This window comes from Bufo gargarizans, chromosome 7 (assembly GCF_014858855.1).
Source record: "Bufo gargarizans isolate SCDJY-AF-19 chromosome 7, ASM1485885v1, whole genome shotgun sequence".
NCBI classification, from domain to species: domain Eukaryota; kingdom Metazoa; phylum Chordata; class Amphibia; order Anura; family Bufonidae; genus Bufo; species Bufo gargarizans.
This window is the reverse complement of record NC_058086.1, coordinates 134,685,687-134,704,717: the sequence shown is the minus strand read 5'-3', so window position 1 is coordinate 134,704,717 and position 19,031 is coordinate 134,685,687. Positions and strand designations below refer to the sequence as shown.

At 45.5% G+C, this 19,031-nt stretch overlaps 1 protein-coding gene across 1 annotated transcript in view; it reads right to left on the bottom strand.

The window, feature by feature from the left end:
• Nucleotides 1–507: 507 nt before the first annotated feature.
• The window catches only part of SLC25A24 (solute carrier family 25 member 24), a 65,597-nt gene continuing 47,073 nt past the window's right edge, over nt 508–19,031 (bottom strand). The window contains exons 7-10 of the mRNA XM_044301668.1: nt 18,317–18,424; nt 9,472–9,639; nt 2,660–2,810; nt 508–867 (exon numbers count right to left, since the gene is read on the bottom strand). Coding sequence (XP_044157603.1) covers nt 692–867; nt 2,660–2,810; nt 9,472–9,639; nt 18,317–18,424 — 603 coding nt within the window. The 3' untranslated portion in view covers nt 508–691. The remainder of the gene's footprint in view (nt 868–2,659; nt 2,811–9,471; nt 9,640–18,316; nt 18,425–19,031) is intronic.

Below are 19,031 nucleotides of genomic sequence, written 5' to 3'. Positions count from 1 at the left end.
CCAATCCTGTTTTTACGGCTTGGTCTTTTAAAATAAGGCACAAGAACAGACACTTATGATGTATGTGCATTGCAGGGGTCCTCATTTCCTAGAACGCTATACCTTAAAACAAAACTGTCACAGTAAATAAAAAATATATATTAGTATGCAGGATGTTCTAGAAAATAGAAAAGAAAATATGGAAGGAGTGCACTACAGGGCAGTACCCTTGAGATTAAAGGAGTATTGGTGGCAGAAGACTAGGAATAGCAAGATTACCATATACCAATATAGGATAATATATGCTGCTTGGTCGGTACCAAGTTACTTTTTTGGTATTAGCTAAAAGGGATATTGCAATTCCCCCCACCCCAAAAAAAAAAAATATTAAAAAATAAAAAAATATACGTTTCACAACATAAAAATACCATAAAACTATATAAAAACCCCTAAAACAAATAACATTAGATTCTGAATGTTGGTTTCAAAATTCTGCATAATCTTTAAAAAATTTGGCTGACACAAATGTAGAAAATGACAGGCTATAATAATACAAACTGCCATACACATGATATAGGCTGGCAATGGCTCAGTAGGTCCAGAGGTTCTTATCATGAAGAATTCATAGTCTGCTCTTCACTGAGGAAGTCACACAGCCAAAACTACACACACACTGGAGTTCCTGAGGAGAAATCTTGGCAGTTCGATATTTCTAGATCCCAAGACGCACCTTCATCTTCTCATACACCACATAGCTGATACTGACAGCAGGAAGCACTTTCAAGAAATTTGGACCAATTCCTCTGTAGAGACCTAGGAAACCCTCCTTAGCTATAATCTTGCGGAAGAGGCCCCCCATGTTTAGCTGAGGAGCGCCCTCTATTGAAGCTGAAATAGAGAGAAGATATAGCAGAAAATTAGGAACCACTAACGATCAGTTACAACATTATCAATAGCTAAAGAGGTGGCAGCAAGACTATAATATACACGTGAAGAGAGAGACATGCCATGAGGTCCATCTTTGATGTCTAAGAGAATGGAACAAGAAATATGGTAAGGGGTTAGCTGGACAGGACAACCCCTTTCACTTATCTCTTAAAAACACAACTTTACCTTATGTAGGCTAAACTTGAGCTAACCTAGCCACTTAAAGGGGTTGTATCACTTCAACAAATTGCATTTATCATGTTGATACAGTTAATACAAGGCACTTACTAATGTATTGTGAGTGTCCATATTGCCTCCTTGGCTGGCTTGATTCATTTTTCCATCACATTATACACTGCTAATATCCAAGGGTTACGACCACCCTGCAATCTAGCTGTGGTGGCCATGCTTCCACACTATAGGAAAAAGTGCCTTTCTCTTTGGTGGCCTGGACTGTGGGAGCCTGCATAGCCACGTATGCGCAGCAGATCCTGTCCCGGCCACCTCGTATCTCCGCTGCATTAGTGGAAACGAGCAGTGTATAATGTGATGGAAAACTGAATCCAGCCAGCAAAGGAGGCAATATGGACAATAACAATACATTAGTAAGTGTCTTGTATTAACTCTCTCTACATGGTAAATGCCATTTGCTGAAGTGAGACACCCCCTTTAATGGCAGGATATTATAGCTCATAGTATGACATCAGCTGGAAGCACAGCGCTGCCCCCACCTCTCAGTGTTGATTGACAGACGGCTGTGGATAAAGCCTCATTCACACGTCAGTGTTTTCCATCAGTGATTGTGAGCCAAAACCAGGATTGGAGCCTCCACAGACATTAAAGTTAAAGGCTATGGACACCTTTGGGGGCAATTATTATTATTATTGCATTGTACTTATTTTTCAGCTAAAAACTATTGTTTCAATTGGTCTTTATAAAAAATATGGAGCCCTTTTTTGTGTTCAGAGCGGAGATGCTGTAGTAGCAGCCTGTGGATATCCTGTGTTTTCCGTCATTTGGGGAGTTAACGGCTCCTTATCTCTGCTCTGTGACTAAGCACTCATTCTAGCTCAGTTCTTATCATACCGATAGGAATGTGGCTTAAATAAGTGTTTATGACCTCTTAGTAGACTAGAAAAGAGGAAGCCTCTTCTCTAAATTACTAAGAGGTTTATTAGATGACCGGCACAAAGTGAAAGTACCAATCGCACCATTGAATTGAAGCAGAAAAACCGTTAACCCTTTGTGACAAAAAAGGCTCAATATTTTTAATAAGGGCCAATTAAAAAAAATATGATTTTTACCAAAAAATTTGTACAATGCAATCATAAACAAAAAACTGCCTCCAAAGATATACATAGCCTTTAAAGATCTGCACCTGGTTTTGGCTCACAATCACTAATGGAAATCACTGATAAAAACATTGAAGTGTGAATAAGGCATAAGTGCATGCATAGCAACCTGTCAATCAGTCCAAAGGGGTAACGGGAGCGGTGACGGAGTCCAGTGTATTGTTGCACTGCTGCTAGCAGCCAAACACTACAAACATTTTTGTGCCATTTTGGCCCCTAGTACCAGAGCCCTTAAATACGGCAGGATGTCAAGACGTCAGATCAGCTTTAAATTCTTCATGCTGCACTGGTTCTGCTCATAGAGGCAGCAACTCGAACAACAAAAGTATTTTAAGGAATTACTGTACATATAATTTCTTTACATAGAAGATCAGAGGTGAGATACGTGTGAGGTTGCGTACCTTGAGCTTGCATTCGAGTCCTGATAAGGGCTAATGGATAACTAGCCAGTTGGCCACAGGTACTGGAAACGGTGCCACAGCCTAGAAGGACCCACACTCCTGGGTTGGCAGAGTCTGTTGCATATTTCTGAAGCCAGGCATTCTTAAGGGTCTGCCGAGGAGAGGGAAGCATTCACGTTGTTACTTCCTTGCAAACCAGCAATTCTCACTGACATTAGTTGCAGCCTAATGTTGGAAAGCCATAGTAAACACTTTTTTTTATGCTCTGTGCACATGGAAGGGTGCCAAGGATGAAACAGGATCACATCCCGTCAAATTAGGGCTTTTTAAAAACAGCTTGTTAAAAAAAAAAAAAAAAAAAAAACACAACAACAACACTATGAATTTCTAACAATTTTATATCAATCTATGGCAAAAATTCCAGAGAAAGCACAATACCCAAGGCTTGTACAGCATATTAAAAAAATTTACTAAGCAAACTAAAATAAAAAACACAACAGAAATGCCACTAGTTTTTGCATTTTATATTTCACTGTAAGCTAATATACCAGCTGTTTGCAGTGTTTTTGGCCAAAAAAGTGTGTATTTTCAGCAAAACACTGAAGCTTAATAACTGTGTGCACAAAGCCTTAAAATTGCCCCACGAAAACTATTATACAGTTTTCAAACCAGCACCTGCATCTGAATGCTTTTGTAATTGCATGTAATTAGATATTTAGTATAACCAACGAGTTATTTAATAAAACGTTTATGTGCTTGTCCTGCTCGCTGAGATGGCCGCACATGTTCAGTTTCAGCAACTGCCTCCTGAGCTGTGATAGGTAGAGCTGAGACACGCCCCCTGAGCTGTGATAGGGAGAGCTGAGACACGCCCCCTGAGCTGGAGCAGCACAGACACTCCCCTTGAGCTGTCAGCTTGATATAAATCTAGCAGAGCAATGAATGGGGGGAGCTCTGGATCCATGTGAGGTACAGGGCTGGTTCTAGCTTTGTTAGAAAGAGATTGGCATGTACTATATGTCTCGTTTTCAATTTTTCACATTAATCATGGGATAACCTCTTTTTAAAGGGATTATCGATCTTTAAAACCAAAACAAACAGATGAAGCATACTTTCCTGCTCTTCAGCACTTGATTCTGGCTCCTTAGGTCCACTGCGGTCTTTGTCATCTTCTCCAGACTTCCAGTGTTGCAGGTACACATCTGGCATGGACAACCAAAGAAAGGCCGTAGTGGTGAAGTATCCCCCCAAGAGGCACATGACCCATTATAGTTACATGGTGTCTGGGAGACATCACACCCGGCCCAGTCACAAGGCTGCAGCAGTGCACATGGTCCCTGTCCATTCTGGATGTTTACCAGCGGCCCTGGAAGTGTGGAGAAGACAGCAGTGGTCCCTAGGAGTCTGAAATGAGTGAGAGAGAGAGCAAAGTAGTGTGCTTCACCTTGCAGGGTGGGAGGAGATAAAACTGATATGGGGCTGGATAACCCCTTTAAACTGATCAGGTAAGAAAAGCTAGGTACTATTTTAAATCGACAGTATTAAAGGGGTTCTCCGGGCTTAACCTTTTTTGGGTATTAAAAGCTAACCTGTGGAGGAAAGATTATTGGTCCCATACTTACCTTCCAGAGTGCAGCAGTACTTGAGATCTGCCTCCCGATCACGTGGTCCCTCCAGATGGCTTTTCTTTGCTTCCGGCCAAAATCTGTCTCGTCTTCTCTTCCTTTCTTGAGCAGGAGACGGTTCGTCACAAGTGATGTCACCGCACCTGCTGAAGAAAGTGCCGGGCGGCCGTCTTCACTCACCACGCAAGCGCACTGTGCTGAATGCTAGTGCGCATGCGTGGGACTGCCGGCCGCTCTCTGCATTGTACAGGCTTCTTTGTGAAGCCTGTACTGACATCTGCACAGTGCGATGTAAGCGATGTGCAGGAGTGACAGGCATAGCCATCAGCCACAGTGGCAGATTGCTATGCTGTGGATCTTACTGGGGGCACTGTGGATGGTACTTGGGGCAATGAGGATGAGACATGGGGGCACTGGATTTCACTGGGGCACAGTGGATGAAACATGGGGGCACTGGATGGCAAACAAGGGGGCACCGGATGGCAAACAAGGGGGCATTTTACCATTGTGAACATCTTTATAGTAAAATTATTTTGGGCAGCATGGTGGCTCAGTGGTTAGCACTGGTGCCTAGCAGCGCTGGGGTACTAGGTTCGAATCCAACCAAGGGCAACATCTGCATGGCGTTTGTATGTGCTCTTTGTGTTTGCGTGTTCTCCGAAGACATACTGATTGTGAGCCCCATTGGGGACAGTTGGATGCTAGTGTCTGTAAAGCAAAGCGCTGCGGAATATAGTAGAGCTATACAAGTGTATAAAATTTAAAAAAAATTGGATGGCACTGTTATGGGGCACTGTGGACGTCACCGTTAGGGTCCATTCACACTGTTAGGGCCGGTACCTCCATAGAACATGTCCGAATAGGGCTGAGTATAAGCGATAGGGTTCGTGCACAGAACCGTATCTGTTTTGCGGTCTGCAAGTTGCCGATCTGCCGATCCATGTGCGATTCACTTTTTTTTTTATGGAGTCCCATTGTTTTTTATGGGACTCCCGTTATGGAGTCCCATTGAGTTCTGTGTGTTTTAGATCTGCATTATGAGGACCAGAATAGGACATGTTCTATCTTTCGCAGAACTGACATACGGATGTAGAAAGCACAGGGACGTCAGTGTGTTTTTTACATCAGTAAGTCAGTTCCAATAAAGACAGAACATGTCCTATTCTAGTTTTCAAAATGAGGACCTCAAATCCATAGAACTCAATGGGACTGCAAAAAAATGCTGATCCCAAAATAGATACGGTCGTGTGATAAGGGTTTTGATACACAGCTCAGCAGGCAGGATCATACAAAATGGGATTAGATACACACATCAGCAGGCAGTATTGCACACAACAGGATGTGTATCAGGCACACATACAGGATAGGATTAGATACAGATGTGATTGGATACACTTGCTGATTCAAGCTGTTTTTCACACTGGAGATGGTGAAGGAAGAGCCTACAGACGGTCAGTGATGGGATTAGATACACAGCTCAGCAGGCTGTATCACACAGGATAGAATTAGATACACATGAGGGCAGAGCCTGTGGACAGTCAGTAATGGGATTTAGACTCTAGGTGGGAAGTAGATTCATGTATGGGTGTAGTAACGTAGACACAGGAGTTATAGCGGGAGTAGCTGCTGCAGGCAGAGCAGTGGGGGGCGTGTCCAGCCTGTGACTCATCACTGTGCAGTGCAGCCAGGCTTGTGTATAAATAAAGTTATGTATTAAAAAAAACAAGAAGGGGAGAAATAAGACTATCCAGGCAGATCTGTTTACTATCTTCCAGGGAAAGAAGGAAGGCCCGCACATGAAAAACAGGTATTGGGGGCATATGTAGGCATGGTGAGGGGTGATAGGAGCACATAAAAAAAATAATAATAAAAAAAAAATAATAATAAAAAAAAAAATAATTCTGCACTACACTACTTTCACGGTTTATTGCTCGGTCATACAACTTACCGCCCCAATAAATAATACCTCCTTTTCTTCTCACTAATAGAGCTTTCATTTGGTGGTATTTCATTGCTGCTGACATTTTAACTTTTTTTGATATTAAATCGAAATTGACCGAAAATTTTTGCAAAAAAATTTCAATTTTTCACTTTCAAATAAAACTACATTTCTATATAATTTTTTCTCTAAAATGTATTGTTCTAAATGTCTTTGATAAAAAAAATAAAAAAAAATACAATAAGTGTATATTTATTGGTTTGGGTAAAAGTTATAGCCTTTACAAACTATGGTACAAAAATGTGAATTTCCGCTTTTTGAAGCAGCTCTGACTTTCTGAGCACCTGTCATGTTTCCTGAGGTTCTACAATGCCCAGACAGTAGAAACACCCCACAAATGACCCCATTTCGGAAAGTAGACACCCTAAGGTATTCGCTGATGGGCATATTGAGTTCATGGAAGTTTTTATTTTTTGTCATAAGTTAGCGGAAAATGATTATTTATAATATTTATGGTTATAAGGGAAAATAATAGCATTCTGAATACAGAATGCATAGTAAAATAGCACTGGAGGGGTTAAAAATTTTCTTTTTAACTCGCCTTAATCCACTTGATCGCGTAGCCCGGCATCTCTTCTGTGCGCAGCAACAGGACCTGTGGTGACGTCACTCCGGTCATCACATGATCTTTTACCATGGTGATGGATCATGTGATGACTGGAGAGACGTCACCACAGGTCCTGTTGCGGCACACAGCACAGAAGACAGAAAGAAGAGATGCCGGGCTACGCGATCAAGTGGATTAAGGCGAGTTAAATTATTTTTTACTATTTTTTAACCCCTCCAGCGCTATTTTACTACGCATTCTGTATTCAGAATGCTATTATTTTCCCTTATAACCATGTTATAAGGGAAAATAATACAATCTACAGAACATCGATCCCAAGCCCGAACGTCTTTGAAGAAATTCGGGTTTGGGTACCAAACATGAGCGATTTTTCTCACGCGAGTGCAAAACGCATTACAATGTTTTGCACTCGTGCGGAAAGTTCCCGCAACGCCCGCCTGAAAGAGGCTTAAAAGTACTCATTGGAATTTGGGCCCCTTTGCGCACCTAGGGTGCAAAATAGTGTCACACATGTTGTATCGCCGTACTCAGAAGAAGTAGGGCAATGTGTTTTGGGGTGTATTTTTACATATACCCATGCTGGGTGAGATGAATATCTCTGTAAAAGACAACTTTTCTCTTTTTTTTTTTTAATACAAATTTGTCATTTTACAGAGCTATTTCTCTCACCCAGCATGGGTATATGTAAAAATACACCCCAAAACACATTACCCTACTTCTCCTGAGTACGGCGATACCACATGTGTGACACTTTTTTGCAGCCTAGGTGCGCAAAGGGGCCCAAATTCCAATGAGTACTTTTAGGATTTCACAGGGCATTTTTTCCGCATTTGGATTCCAAACTACTTCTCACACTTTAGGGCCCCCTAAAATACCAGGGCAGTATAAATACCCTCTTATCACTGAGGTACGACTACCTAAAATTTAACTTTTATTTTGGTCAGTTAAAATTCTCTGAATGAGGAACAACTAGTGCAACAAAACACAACACAAATACAGTACAATACAATTAACACACAGGCGAGCAGGATCAGACAAGCAGATCAAAATGAGAGAGAGAAGGGGGAGGAACGCATCGGGGCAACCCGTGCCCCACCACTGTCTGTCCCTACGGTGTCCCTCAATAACTCCTCAGCCCGGAGATGTGTCTTGATGGTAGGCACACTCCGTCCACGTACCTATGCTGTCTATCCTTATGATGCCCTTAATATACTATCCCATATGGATGTCCGGGTAATAGTATAAGAAAGATATCAGTTGTACAATCACGTGTCCCGACGCGTTTCCCCCCTTCCTCTCATTGAAGGGGTTCATCAGGGGACAAAAATAATGTCAGTCGAACCAATAAAATGTTCAACGGATATCCATGCAGATGGATCATGAATCTGGAGGCCAACAGAACAAAGAACCAACCAACCAAAAAACTGACTATGAAAGAGTCCGTGCGCGGCTATGTTCAAATGGACAGACTCACTACCAGAAAGAAATATACTTAGCTGGTCCACTGGAAGGATTTCCAAGTCAGCGGTTCTATGTGAACATCTCAAAGGGGCCTCCAGGGGGCAATATATCTTGGGCAATATATATTTATTTTTTGTCACAAGTTAGTGGAATATGAGACTTTGTAAGAAAAAACAACAAAAAAAATTCCACTAACTTAAAAAAAACACACCTTCTATGAAATCGCCATGCCCCTCAAAAGTGATCTTTATAGCGCCACAGCAATTTTACAGTGTTTTTGCAGTGATCAGAAAAAAAATATTTCTGTCACTGCGGTGGGGCGGACTGAACGCAAGTGTGCGCACAAGATCAGGCCTGATCAGGCGAACACTGCGTTTTTTGTAGAGCCTATAGAACATGTCCTATTCTTGTCCGCAATTGCGGACAAGAAAAGGCATTTTCTATATAGTTCTGGCAATTTGCAGATCCGCAAAATGCGGAAAGCACATTGCCGGTGTCAGTGTTTTGTGTATCCGGGGTGTCCGTGTTTTGCGGATCCGCAAAACACATACGGACGTCTGAATGGAGCCTTACAGGGGGTGATCAGGTAGTCTATATGGGGTGATCAGGGGTTAATAAGTGACAGGAAGGGGGGTGTAGTGTAGTGGTGATTGGTGCTACTTACAGAACTGCCTGTGTCCTCTGGTGGTCGATTCAAGCAAAAGGACCACCAGAGGACCAGGTAGCAGGTATATCAGACGCTGTTAAATATAAAATTGCATCTACAGCCTGCCAGCAAATGATCGCCGCTGGCAGGCTGTAGATCAACTCGTTTACCTTGTGATCCTGTGAGCGTGCGTTCACAGGAAATCTCGAGTCTCGCGAGATGACGCGTAGATGCGTCAAGGAGGAACAAACCACCCGCCCGCAGGACGCATCCCTGCGTTAGGCGGTCGGGAGGCGGTTAAGCAGTGTGCTCTGTAAACCTTAGAAGTAAAAATGTGTTATTCAATATCATATTATATATAATATTCTTCATGGACATTATTATTCTCCAAATCTGAAGAACTAGCTGGTGTTTGGTTAAAGGAGGAAAAAAAAAACATGGGAATTTCAGTACAATCCGTAACAACGCAGAAACATAAAAAAGGAAAAAAAAAAAAAAAAAAAAAAAGACTACCTCATAGATGGCAAGGTCAATGCCGGCATAAGGAATGATGCCCAGGATATTGGGTACATAGCCTTTATAAAAGGCCAGCACACCTTCTTTTTTCAGAATCTGTTTTGCACAGTCAAACATTCCGTTATATTGTCCTGTCTTTGCTACAGCCAAACGTGTCTTCATAACCTAGAAGACATCACAAGAAAATAAAGAAAATAAATATTATATATATATATATCACATAATTAAAATGGTGCAATGCATGTATGCCAGTTTTCACAGCTGTTATTATAATGAATTAATCTAGGTAATATTTTAAAAGGGAATCAGTCACCAGTTTTATGGTGTCCTAACTAAGGACAACAAAAACTAATGACAGATCTCCTTAGCAAAATGCTGGGTCACTTTCTTTAAATGATCCAGCCATTTGGCTAAAATCTTATTCTGAACAGCTCCTGCCAATGAGTCCCCGATATTTATGAGCTCCTGGCTGTCCCCGCCCACCTGCTGCTGATTCAGGTGGAAATAAAACGGTCAGAGGCAGGTGGGAGGGGAGAACAGTGAGCTCATGAATATGAGGACTCATTGGCATATGCAGGAGCTGTTAGAACCTAGCAGCAGAAAACTGCTGACAAATCTGTTAAAGGGAGTCTAAGAAAATATTTTAGTGAATTGAACTAGTGTAACAGTTTTTTCATGTTTATTTTCAATGTTAAAGGGGGTTTTCTGAGACTTAGGTCACCAGTATCTGATTGGTGGAGGTCCGACACCCGAGACCCCTGCCAATCAGCTGTTTGAGAAGCCAGTGGTGCTCGCACTATACAATGTATGGCGCTGTGCTTGGTGAGCATGGAGAAGGCTCCGGCGCTCATTGGAGTGGCGGTGCCTTCGCAAACAGCTGATTGGCGGGGGTCTGACCCCAATGATTAGATACTGATGACCTATCCTGAGGATGGGTCATCATTATTTAAATCTTGGAAAACACTTTAGTAGAATACTGTCTACCAGGATGTATAGCTTCCCCTTAACATCGCTAACAGAAGAGTCCAGCTTCAGCGTTCTAATGAGCACTGACATTTCTACATGGAACATATAAAGCCTTCCAGCCTTCCTCTTGGCTCATCTCCCTGTATATGCCCTCTCTGCCTGTCCCCTGCCTAGCTGACTTTCTGCCAGCACTAACTGCTTGCTCTCTTCCCTGGGCTTCTCTTTTAGTTGGTAAGTGCAGGGAAGAGAACAAGGATTGGGGCTTCAGTGGCGGATTATAATTGGGGCGTTTGGGTCGGTAGCCCCGGGCCCGGCATCGCTGGGGGGCCCAACGACCCAAACGCCCACAAACTACGGCGGGGCACGGGAGCGCATAGTTCCCTGCCCCGCCGGCGATCACCGCCATAGGCTTCAGGCCTAGCAGGCCTGAAGCCTATGCGGTAGTAAAATCCTGGTGCAGGCGGGCGTGATGACGTCATCACGCAGTGTCTGTGCCCGGACGCAGCACACTGACGTGTGTGCACACGCCTGCACCATCTACAAGTGAGCGCCGGCTGGGACACAGGTAAGTATTAGCTTTTATTTTTTTATTTTTTTGTGTGCCAACTGCCGACTTTGGGGGACATTACTGAAGGAACAGGGGGGGGCAAACTACTACGTGGGGGCAAATTACTAGTATGGGGGAAATTAATACTGTGGGGGTAGTGTGGGAGACAATTAATACTGTAGGGGCAAATTACTACCATGGGGGGAATTAATACTGTGAGGGCAGTGTGGAGAAATTAATACTGTGGGGGCAGTGTGGGGGGCTATTTACTTAGTGGATGGCAGTGTGGGGGCAAATTATCTAATGGGGGGCAGTGTGTGGTGTTATTACTTGATGGGGCAGTGTGGGCAGCAAATTACTTTGTGGGTGAAATGACTACATGGGAGGCAGTGTGGGTGAAATGACTACATGGGAGGCAGTGTGGGTGAAATGACTACATGGGAGGCAGTGTGGGGGAAATGACTACATGGGAGGCAGTGTGGGGGAAATGACTACATGGGAGGCAGTGTGGGGGAAATGACTACATGGGAGGCAGTGTGGGGGAAATGACTACATGGGAGGCAGTGTGGGGGAAATGACTACATGGGAGGCAGTGTGGGGGAAATGACTACATGGGAGGCAGTGTGGGGGAAATGACTACATGGGAGGCAGTGTGGGGGAAATGACTACATGGGAGGGCAGTGTGGGGGAAATGACTACATGGGGGGCAGTGTGGGGGAAATGACTACATGGGGGGCAGTGTGGGGGAAATGACTACATGGGGGCAGTGTGGGGGAAATGACTACATGGGGGGCAGTGTGGGGGAAATGACTACATGGGGGGCAGTGTGGGGGAAATGACTACATGGGGGGCAGTGTGGGGGAAATGACTACATGGGGGGCAGTGTGGGGGAAATGACTACATGGGGGGCAGTGTGGGGGAAATGACTATATGGGGCAGTGTGGGGGAAATGACTATATGGGGCAGTGTGGGGGAAATGACTATATGGGGCAGTGTGGGGGAAATGACTATATGGGGCAGTGTGGGGGAAATGACTATATGGGGCAGTGTGGGGGAAATGACTATATGGGGCAGTGTGGGGGAAATGACTATATGGGGCAGTGTGGGGGAAATGACTATATGGGGCAGTGTGGGGGAAATGACTATATGGGGCAGTGTGGGGGAAATGACTATATGGGGCAGTGTGGGGGAAATGACTATATGGGGCAGTGTGGGGGAAATGACTATATGGGGCAGTGTGGGGGAAATGACTATATGGGGCAGTGTGGGGGAAATGACTATATGGGGCAGTGTGGGGGAAATGACTATATGGGGCAGTGGTGGGGAAATGACTATATGGGGCAGTGTGGGGGAAATGACTATATGGGGCAGTGTGGGGGAAATGACTATATGGGGCAGTGTGGGGAAATGACTATATGGGGCAGTGTGGGGGAAATGACTATATGGGGCAGTGTGGGGGAAATGACTATATGGGGCAGTGTGGGGGAAATGACTATATGGGGCAGTGTGGGGGAAATGACTATATGGGGCAGTGTGGGGGAAATGACTATATGGGGCAGTGTGGGGGAAATGACTATATGGGGCAGTGTGGGGGAAATGACTATATGGGGCAGTGTGGGGAAATGACTATATGGGGCAGTGTGGGGGAAATGACTATATGGGGCAGTGTGGGGGAAATGACTATATGGGGCAGTGTGGGGGAAATGACTATATGGGGCAGTGTGGGGGAAATTACTATATGGGGCAGTGTGGGGAAATGACTATATGGGGCAGTGTGGGGGAAATGACTATATGGGGCAGTGTGGGGGAAATTACTATATGGGGCAGTGTGGGGGAAATGACTATATGGGGCAGTGTGGGGGAAATTACTATATGGGGCAGTGTGGGGGAAATGACTATATGGGGCAGTGTGGGGGAAATGACTATATGGGGCAGTGTGGGGGAAATGACTATATGGGGCAGTGTGGGGGAAATTACTATATGGGGCAGTGTGGGGGAAATGACTATATGGGGCAGTGTGGGGGACTTATATATGGGGGCAGTGTGGGGGAATTATTATATGGGGCAGTGTGGGGAATTATTATATGGGGCAGTGTGGGGGACATTATTATGGGGGCAGTGTGGGGGACTTATTATGGGGCAGTGTGGGGACATATTATATGGGGCAGTGTGGGGGACATTACTATTTGGGGCAGTGTGGGGGAAATTATTATATGGGGGCAGTGTGGGGGAAATTATTATATGGGGGCAGTGTGGGGGAAATTATTATATGGGGGCAGTGTGGGGGAAATTACTAGTTGAGGGCAGTGTGGTGGAAATTACTATTTGGGGGCAGTGTGGGGGAAATTACTTTATGGGGGCGGTGTGGGGGAAATTACTTTATGGGGGCGGTGTGGAGGAAATTACTATATGGGGCAGTGTGGAGGAAATTACTATTTGGAGGCAGTGTGGAAGAAACTACTATATGGGGGCAGTGTGGGGGAAATTACTATTTGGGGGCAGTGTGGGGGAAATTACTATTTGGGGGCAGTGTGGGGGAAATTACTATATGGGGGTAGTGTGGAGGAAATTACTATTTGGGGGCGGTGTGGGGGAAATTACTGTATGGGGGCGGTGTGGAGGAAATTACTATATGGGGGCAGTGTGGGGGAAATTACTATTTGGGGGCAGTGGGGGGGGAAATTACTATTTGGGGGCAGTGGGGGGGGGAAATTACTATTTGGGGGCAGTGTGGGAGAAATTATTATATGGGGGCAGTGTGGGAGAAATTATATATGGATCAGTGTGGGGGAATTACTGTGTGGGGGAAATTACTATATGGGCAGTGTGGGGAAACTACTATATGGGAGCAGTGTGGGGGAAATTACTATATGGGGCAGTGTGGGGGAAATTACTATATGGGGGTAGTGTGGGGGCCTTTCTATTAGGGGACATTATTTTTGGGGACACTATACAGGTATTATTACCTGGAGCACAGTATTGGGTGTTATTATTACTGGGGGCACTCTAGGGGACATTATAATTGCTGTAGACACTATAGGGACCTTTGGGGTAATTTATCAAACTGGTGTAAAGTATAACTGGGTTAGTTACCCATAGCAGCCAATCAGATTCCAGCTTTCATTTTTCACAGCTCCTTTGGAAAATTAAAGGTGGAATCTGATTGGTTGCTGTGGGCACCTAAGCCAGTTGTAATTTACACCAGTTTGATAAATGACCCCAATTATGAGAACTCTAACGTGTCTGTGTAACAAACTCTGTAGAGACGAGATGCGGCTGAAAGAATTTGTCATGGCGGTCTTGGTCAAACGGAGGAGAAGATGAAAGAGAGGATCTACATGACAGGAGATGTCACTGGATGTAACAGGTACCGTATTTTTCGCCCCATAAGACGCACTTTTTCCCCCCCAAAAATCGGGGGGAAATGCCCCTGCGTCTTATGGGGCGAATGCAGACAATTTGACATCGCTGGATGCGATGTAGCGTACGCTGGGGCCGGGGGAGGGACTGGAGGAGGAGCTGGGGGCCGGGAATAGCGGCGGGGCGGTGCAATCAATGTACTATAGCCCCGCCCCTCCGATATACTAATATTAAATGTCTTATTCGATTAAAATGTATTATATATGCCCCCTCACTCCTATATTGCTAATTGTACCTTAAATCCTATTCCTAGCTTCTGTAATGCAGGACGGGCGGGCGGCAGCGTGACTCCCTGATGTCACGTGCCTGCGCCGCCTACTTTATGAATGAAGCAGGCGGCGCAGGCAAGTGACGTCAGCGAGTGACTCGCCGGCCGCCCGGCCTGCATTACAGAAGCTAGGAATAGGATGTAAGGTACAATTAGCAATATAGGAGTGAGGGGGCATATCTAATACATTTTAATCGAATAAGACATGTAATATTAGCACTGGGGGCGGCAGCGGGTGGGTGAGCTGATCTGTAGATGGCACAGTTAAGGGGGGGGGGGGGTGTCTGTGGATGCCACTGTTATGGGCTGGGGGGCTGTGGATGCCACTGTTTTGGGCTGGGGGGCTGTGGATGGCACATATATAACAGTGCCATCCACAGATCCCCCCCCCTGTAACAGTGCCATCCACAGATCCCCCCCCTGTAACAGTGCCATCCACAGATCCCCCCCTATAACAGTGCCATCCACAGATCCCCCCCTATAACAGTGCCATCCACAGATCCCCCCTATAACAGTGCCATCCACAGATCCCCCCCTATAACAGTGCCATCCACAGATCCCCCCCTATAACAGTGCCATCCACAGATCCCCCCCTATAACAGTGCCATCCACAGATCCCCCCTATAACAGTGCCATCCACAGATCCCCCCCTATAACAGTGCCATCCACAGATCCCCCCCTATAACAGTGCCATCCACAGATCCCCCCCTATAACAGTGCCATCCACAGATCCCCCCCCCTGTAACAGTGTGTCAGTCATCCACAGATCCCCCCCCCATAACAGTGTCAGTCATCAACAGATCCCCCCCATAACAGTGTCCGTCATCCACAGATCCCCCCCATAACAGTGTCCGTCATCCACAGATCCCCCCCATAACAGTGTCCGTCATCCACAGATCCCCCCCCCTGTAACAGTGTGTCAGTCATCCACAGATCCCCCCCCCCCATAACAGTGTCAGTCATCAACAGATCCCCCCCATAACAGTGTCCGTCATCCACAGATCCCCCCCATAACAGTGTCCGTCATCCACAGATCCCCCCCATAACAGTGTCCGTCATCCACAGATCCCCCCCATAACAGTGTCCGTCATCCACAGATCCCCCCCATAACAGTGTCCGTCATCCACAGATCCCCCCATAACAGTGTCCGTCATCCACAGATCCCCCCATAACAGTGTCCGTCATCCACAGATCCCCCCATAACAGTGTCCGTCATCCACAGATCCCCCCCCATAACAGTGTCCGTCATCCACAGATCCCCCCCATAACAGTGTCCGTCATCCACAGATCCCCCCATAACAGTGTCCGTCATCCACAGATCCCCCCATAACGGTGTCCTTCACAGATCCCCAGTAATAGTGCCACCCACAGACCACCATTAGTTCCAAACCCACCAAAAGCTAAAAATAATTTTTTTCTTATTTTCCTCCCCAAAAACCTAGGTGCGTCTTATGGGCCGGTGCGTCTTATAGGGCGAAAAATACGGTATGTGGTGCAGTATTCTCCTGTATGTAGAGCGGGCTCACCACTGTGACCTGCGTCTCATCTTCTTCTCCAAGTCTTTTTTTATCATAATCGTATGTGTTTTGAATTTGCCAACTAAAATTTGTATTTGTCACCTGCAGTCCTATGTAACAGCCTAGATAACAGTGATTACTTTCTGTGTACAGATAATGTAGTAGATGTTCCATGCAGTCCTATGTAACACCCCACATAACACAATAGTTTACTGTGTTATGTGGGTTGTTACATAGGACTGCAGGTAACATCTATGACATCTGTACACAGAGAGTTATGAGATGGTGGGGGTCTCCTGGCACCCCCACCAATCAGCTGTTTGAGGAGACCGCGATGTCCCAGTGAGCGTTGCAGCCTCTTTGCTCGTTACCAAGCACAGCGCTGTCCATTTGATAGCCCTGCGCTCGGTATTAAAGCTCAGCCGCAATCACTCAGATGAGACAGAGCTGCACCTAGACCATGTGAACGATGTCATATTGCCTAGGAAGAGACATTGGCGCTTACGAAGCACTGCAGCCTCTTCATATAGAAAAAAAAACTAAAACTAAAATGGAGGGTGGAGGGGGGGGGCCCGAATTGGGTAGACAGCCCCGGGCCTATCATGCACTTAATCCGCCCCTGCTTCCGACACAGCGATAACAGTAAGAGTATGGTAACACAGCATGCTTCACTGCAGCCTTGCTCTTCTCCCTACAGACCCAGCACTAAAGGTCCCTTTACACTGTGCTCCTTCCCAACAATCACCTGCTCGCCAGTGAAGGAGACCATTACATTTACATGCAGCGATCTCCTGCACAGTATGGAGGAAAGTGATCGCTAATGCCATCGCTCGTCCCCATACAGAATCATTGTTTGCTGACAGCAGAGGCTGTTTACAACACGATCTGCTACCGGCTAATGGTAATTTAGGTATCCACATGAAAGATCCAATTACCGGATGACTGAGCAGTTCAATCGTTCATCGGCGGAATCTCTACACTGGCAGATCATCAAAAACGAGCGTTCCCATTAACACTTGTTAGCGATAATCTGCTGATGTTCCTGCAGTGTACGCTGGTAAGATACAGAGAGGAGCAGGGCTGCAGCGTTGTGTGCCGACAGTACATGTGCCATTTCACTGTACACTTGTCATCGCTAAGCACCGTCAGCCCTAAACCCTGCTCTATTCCCTGCACACACTAATGGCTCATTCACACGATCGGATGCTCGCCATGCCTGTGTTGCGGACCGCAAACTCGGCTTGAATGGCAATGTCCTATCGTTTGTGGAACGGAGACCTGGATCGGAAGCCCTTCCGTGAGCTCAGGGAATAGAGGTAAAGTATAAAATACAGTATATGCCAGTGTGTGTACATAGAAAGTGAAAAATGCCCAGCTTCCAGTAAAAAGTGTTGCATATTTATTCTTCAAAAATCATGAGTAACAAAATCCAAGTGTGTCATACAGACAGGACAGCGTTATAGTCTACGCGTTTCAGATACCAAAATACGATCCTTACTCATCACCACTGGATGTCACACTTGGATTATATTATTCATGATTTTTTTAAGAATAGATATGCAACATTTTTTATTGGAAGCTGGGCTTTTTTCCCCACTTTCTTTGGACTTTAATCTTACCTGATCCGGGTTTATGGTCCGGGTCCCCATTATTTTTCCTCCACTGTGTGTGTGCACATATATTCACATACTAGCTCCTACCCACTGTCTCCAGAATTTTGGGTAGCAGCTAGTACATCTGCAATAACAGCGGTCACTGAATGACAAAACTGCCAAGCTGTGGTAGATATCTATCACTGATGGCCATCCATCTCATCACGGAGCCTGAGCACATCAATAGAACAAGTCATCACTTTGCAGTGCAGGAAAATGCAATATCAGAAATGCTGCCACTTCATTTTCAGGATCAGCAGAAGGACCTCCACCGATCATTACTTTGTGCGAGTAGAACAACCTTTTATCTTTCAGGAGTTATTTGTACTAAAGACTATTCATGCAGTAGTAGTACATTTGTATACAGTATGCATAGATGTGTTTTAGCTTTGCACATATGGACACTATTATTTCATCGAGAAGGAAGGGGATAAATACTATTCCAACCACAGTAAATAAGAGACTGCACAACCTCCATCGGGTATATTGAAGTCTGCGCCGTTGCTCCTGCTAGAGACCCGGCAATAAATCGCTCTGCTGTGCCCAATTTGCCACTCTCCGAGGTGAACATCTTCTTGTACTATAAGAAAAAATAAAATGTGACATTATGGTTTTCTTTACAGGTATCCGCTTGCCTTGGAATTGCAAGTCATATTGTAGGAAATTTGTTATAAACAGCGGTGACATAGCCCATAGATAGGAAGCATATGGATGGCCAGCTGTTTATGTAGCCGCAACATACAGTCTAATGAAAAGCTGCAGGTGGCGAAAAATATATATGATCCAAAATTTCCCTCATCCAGCATCCTAAGGACCAAACAGATGCACAGCTATCACGCATTCTAGATTGCTGGACAAACATAAGGAGCAGAAACAATTAAAAGCTAAAAATGTGAAACGTCATTCATAAAAGAGGCCGTAAATTGTCCTTTCATATGCATGAGAAACGACAGTGCATAGCGACTTCTTGTGAAGGTGATCAGCTTATCTGCCAGTCCTCACTGCCTGGGCGGTGTGGAAACGTGGCCGGACCTCAAAAGGTCAGCTTACTTACCTGCTTCCCGGCACTGGCTCCCCGCTCCTTCTCCTCCCGGCCTGCAGTGCTCCGCGGCGGTGACCAGCGACCCTTACGTCATGGCAAACAGTCACATGATGCAAGATGGTCCCGGTCACCGCCACGGCCAGTT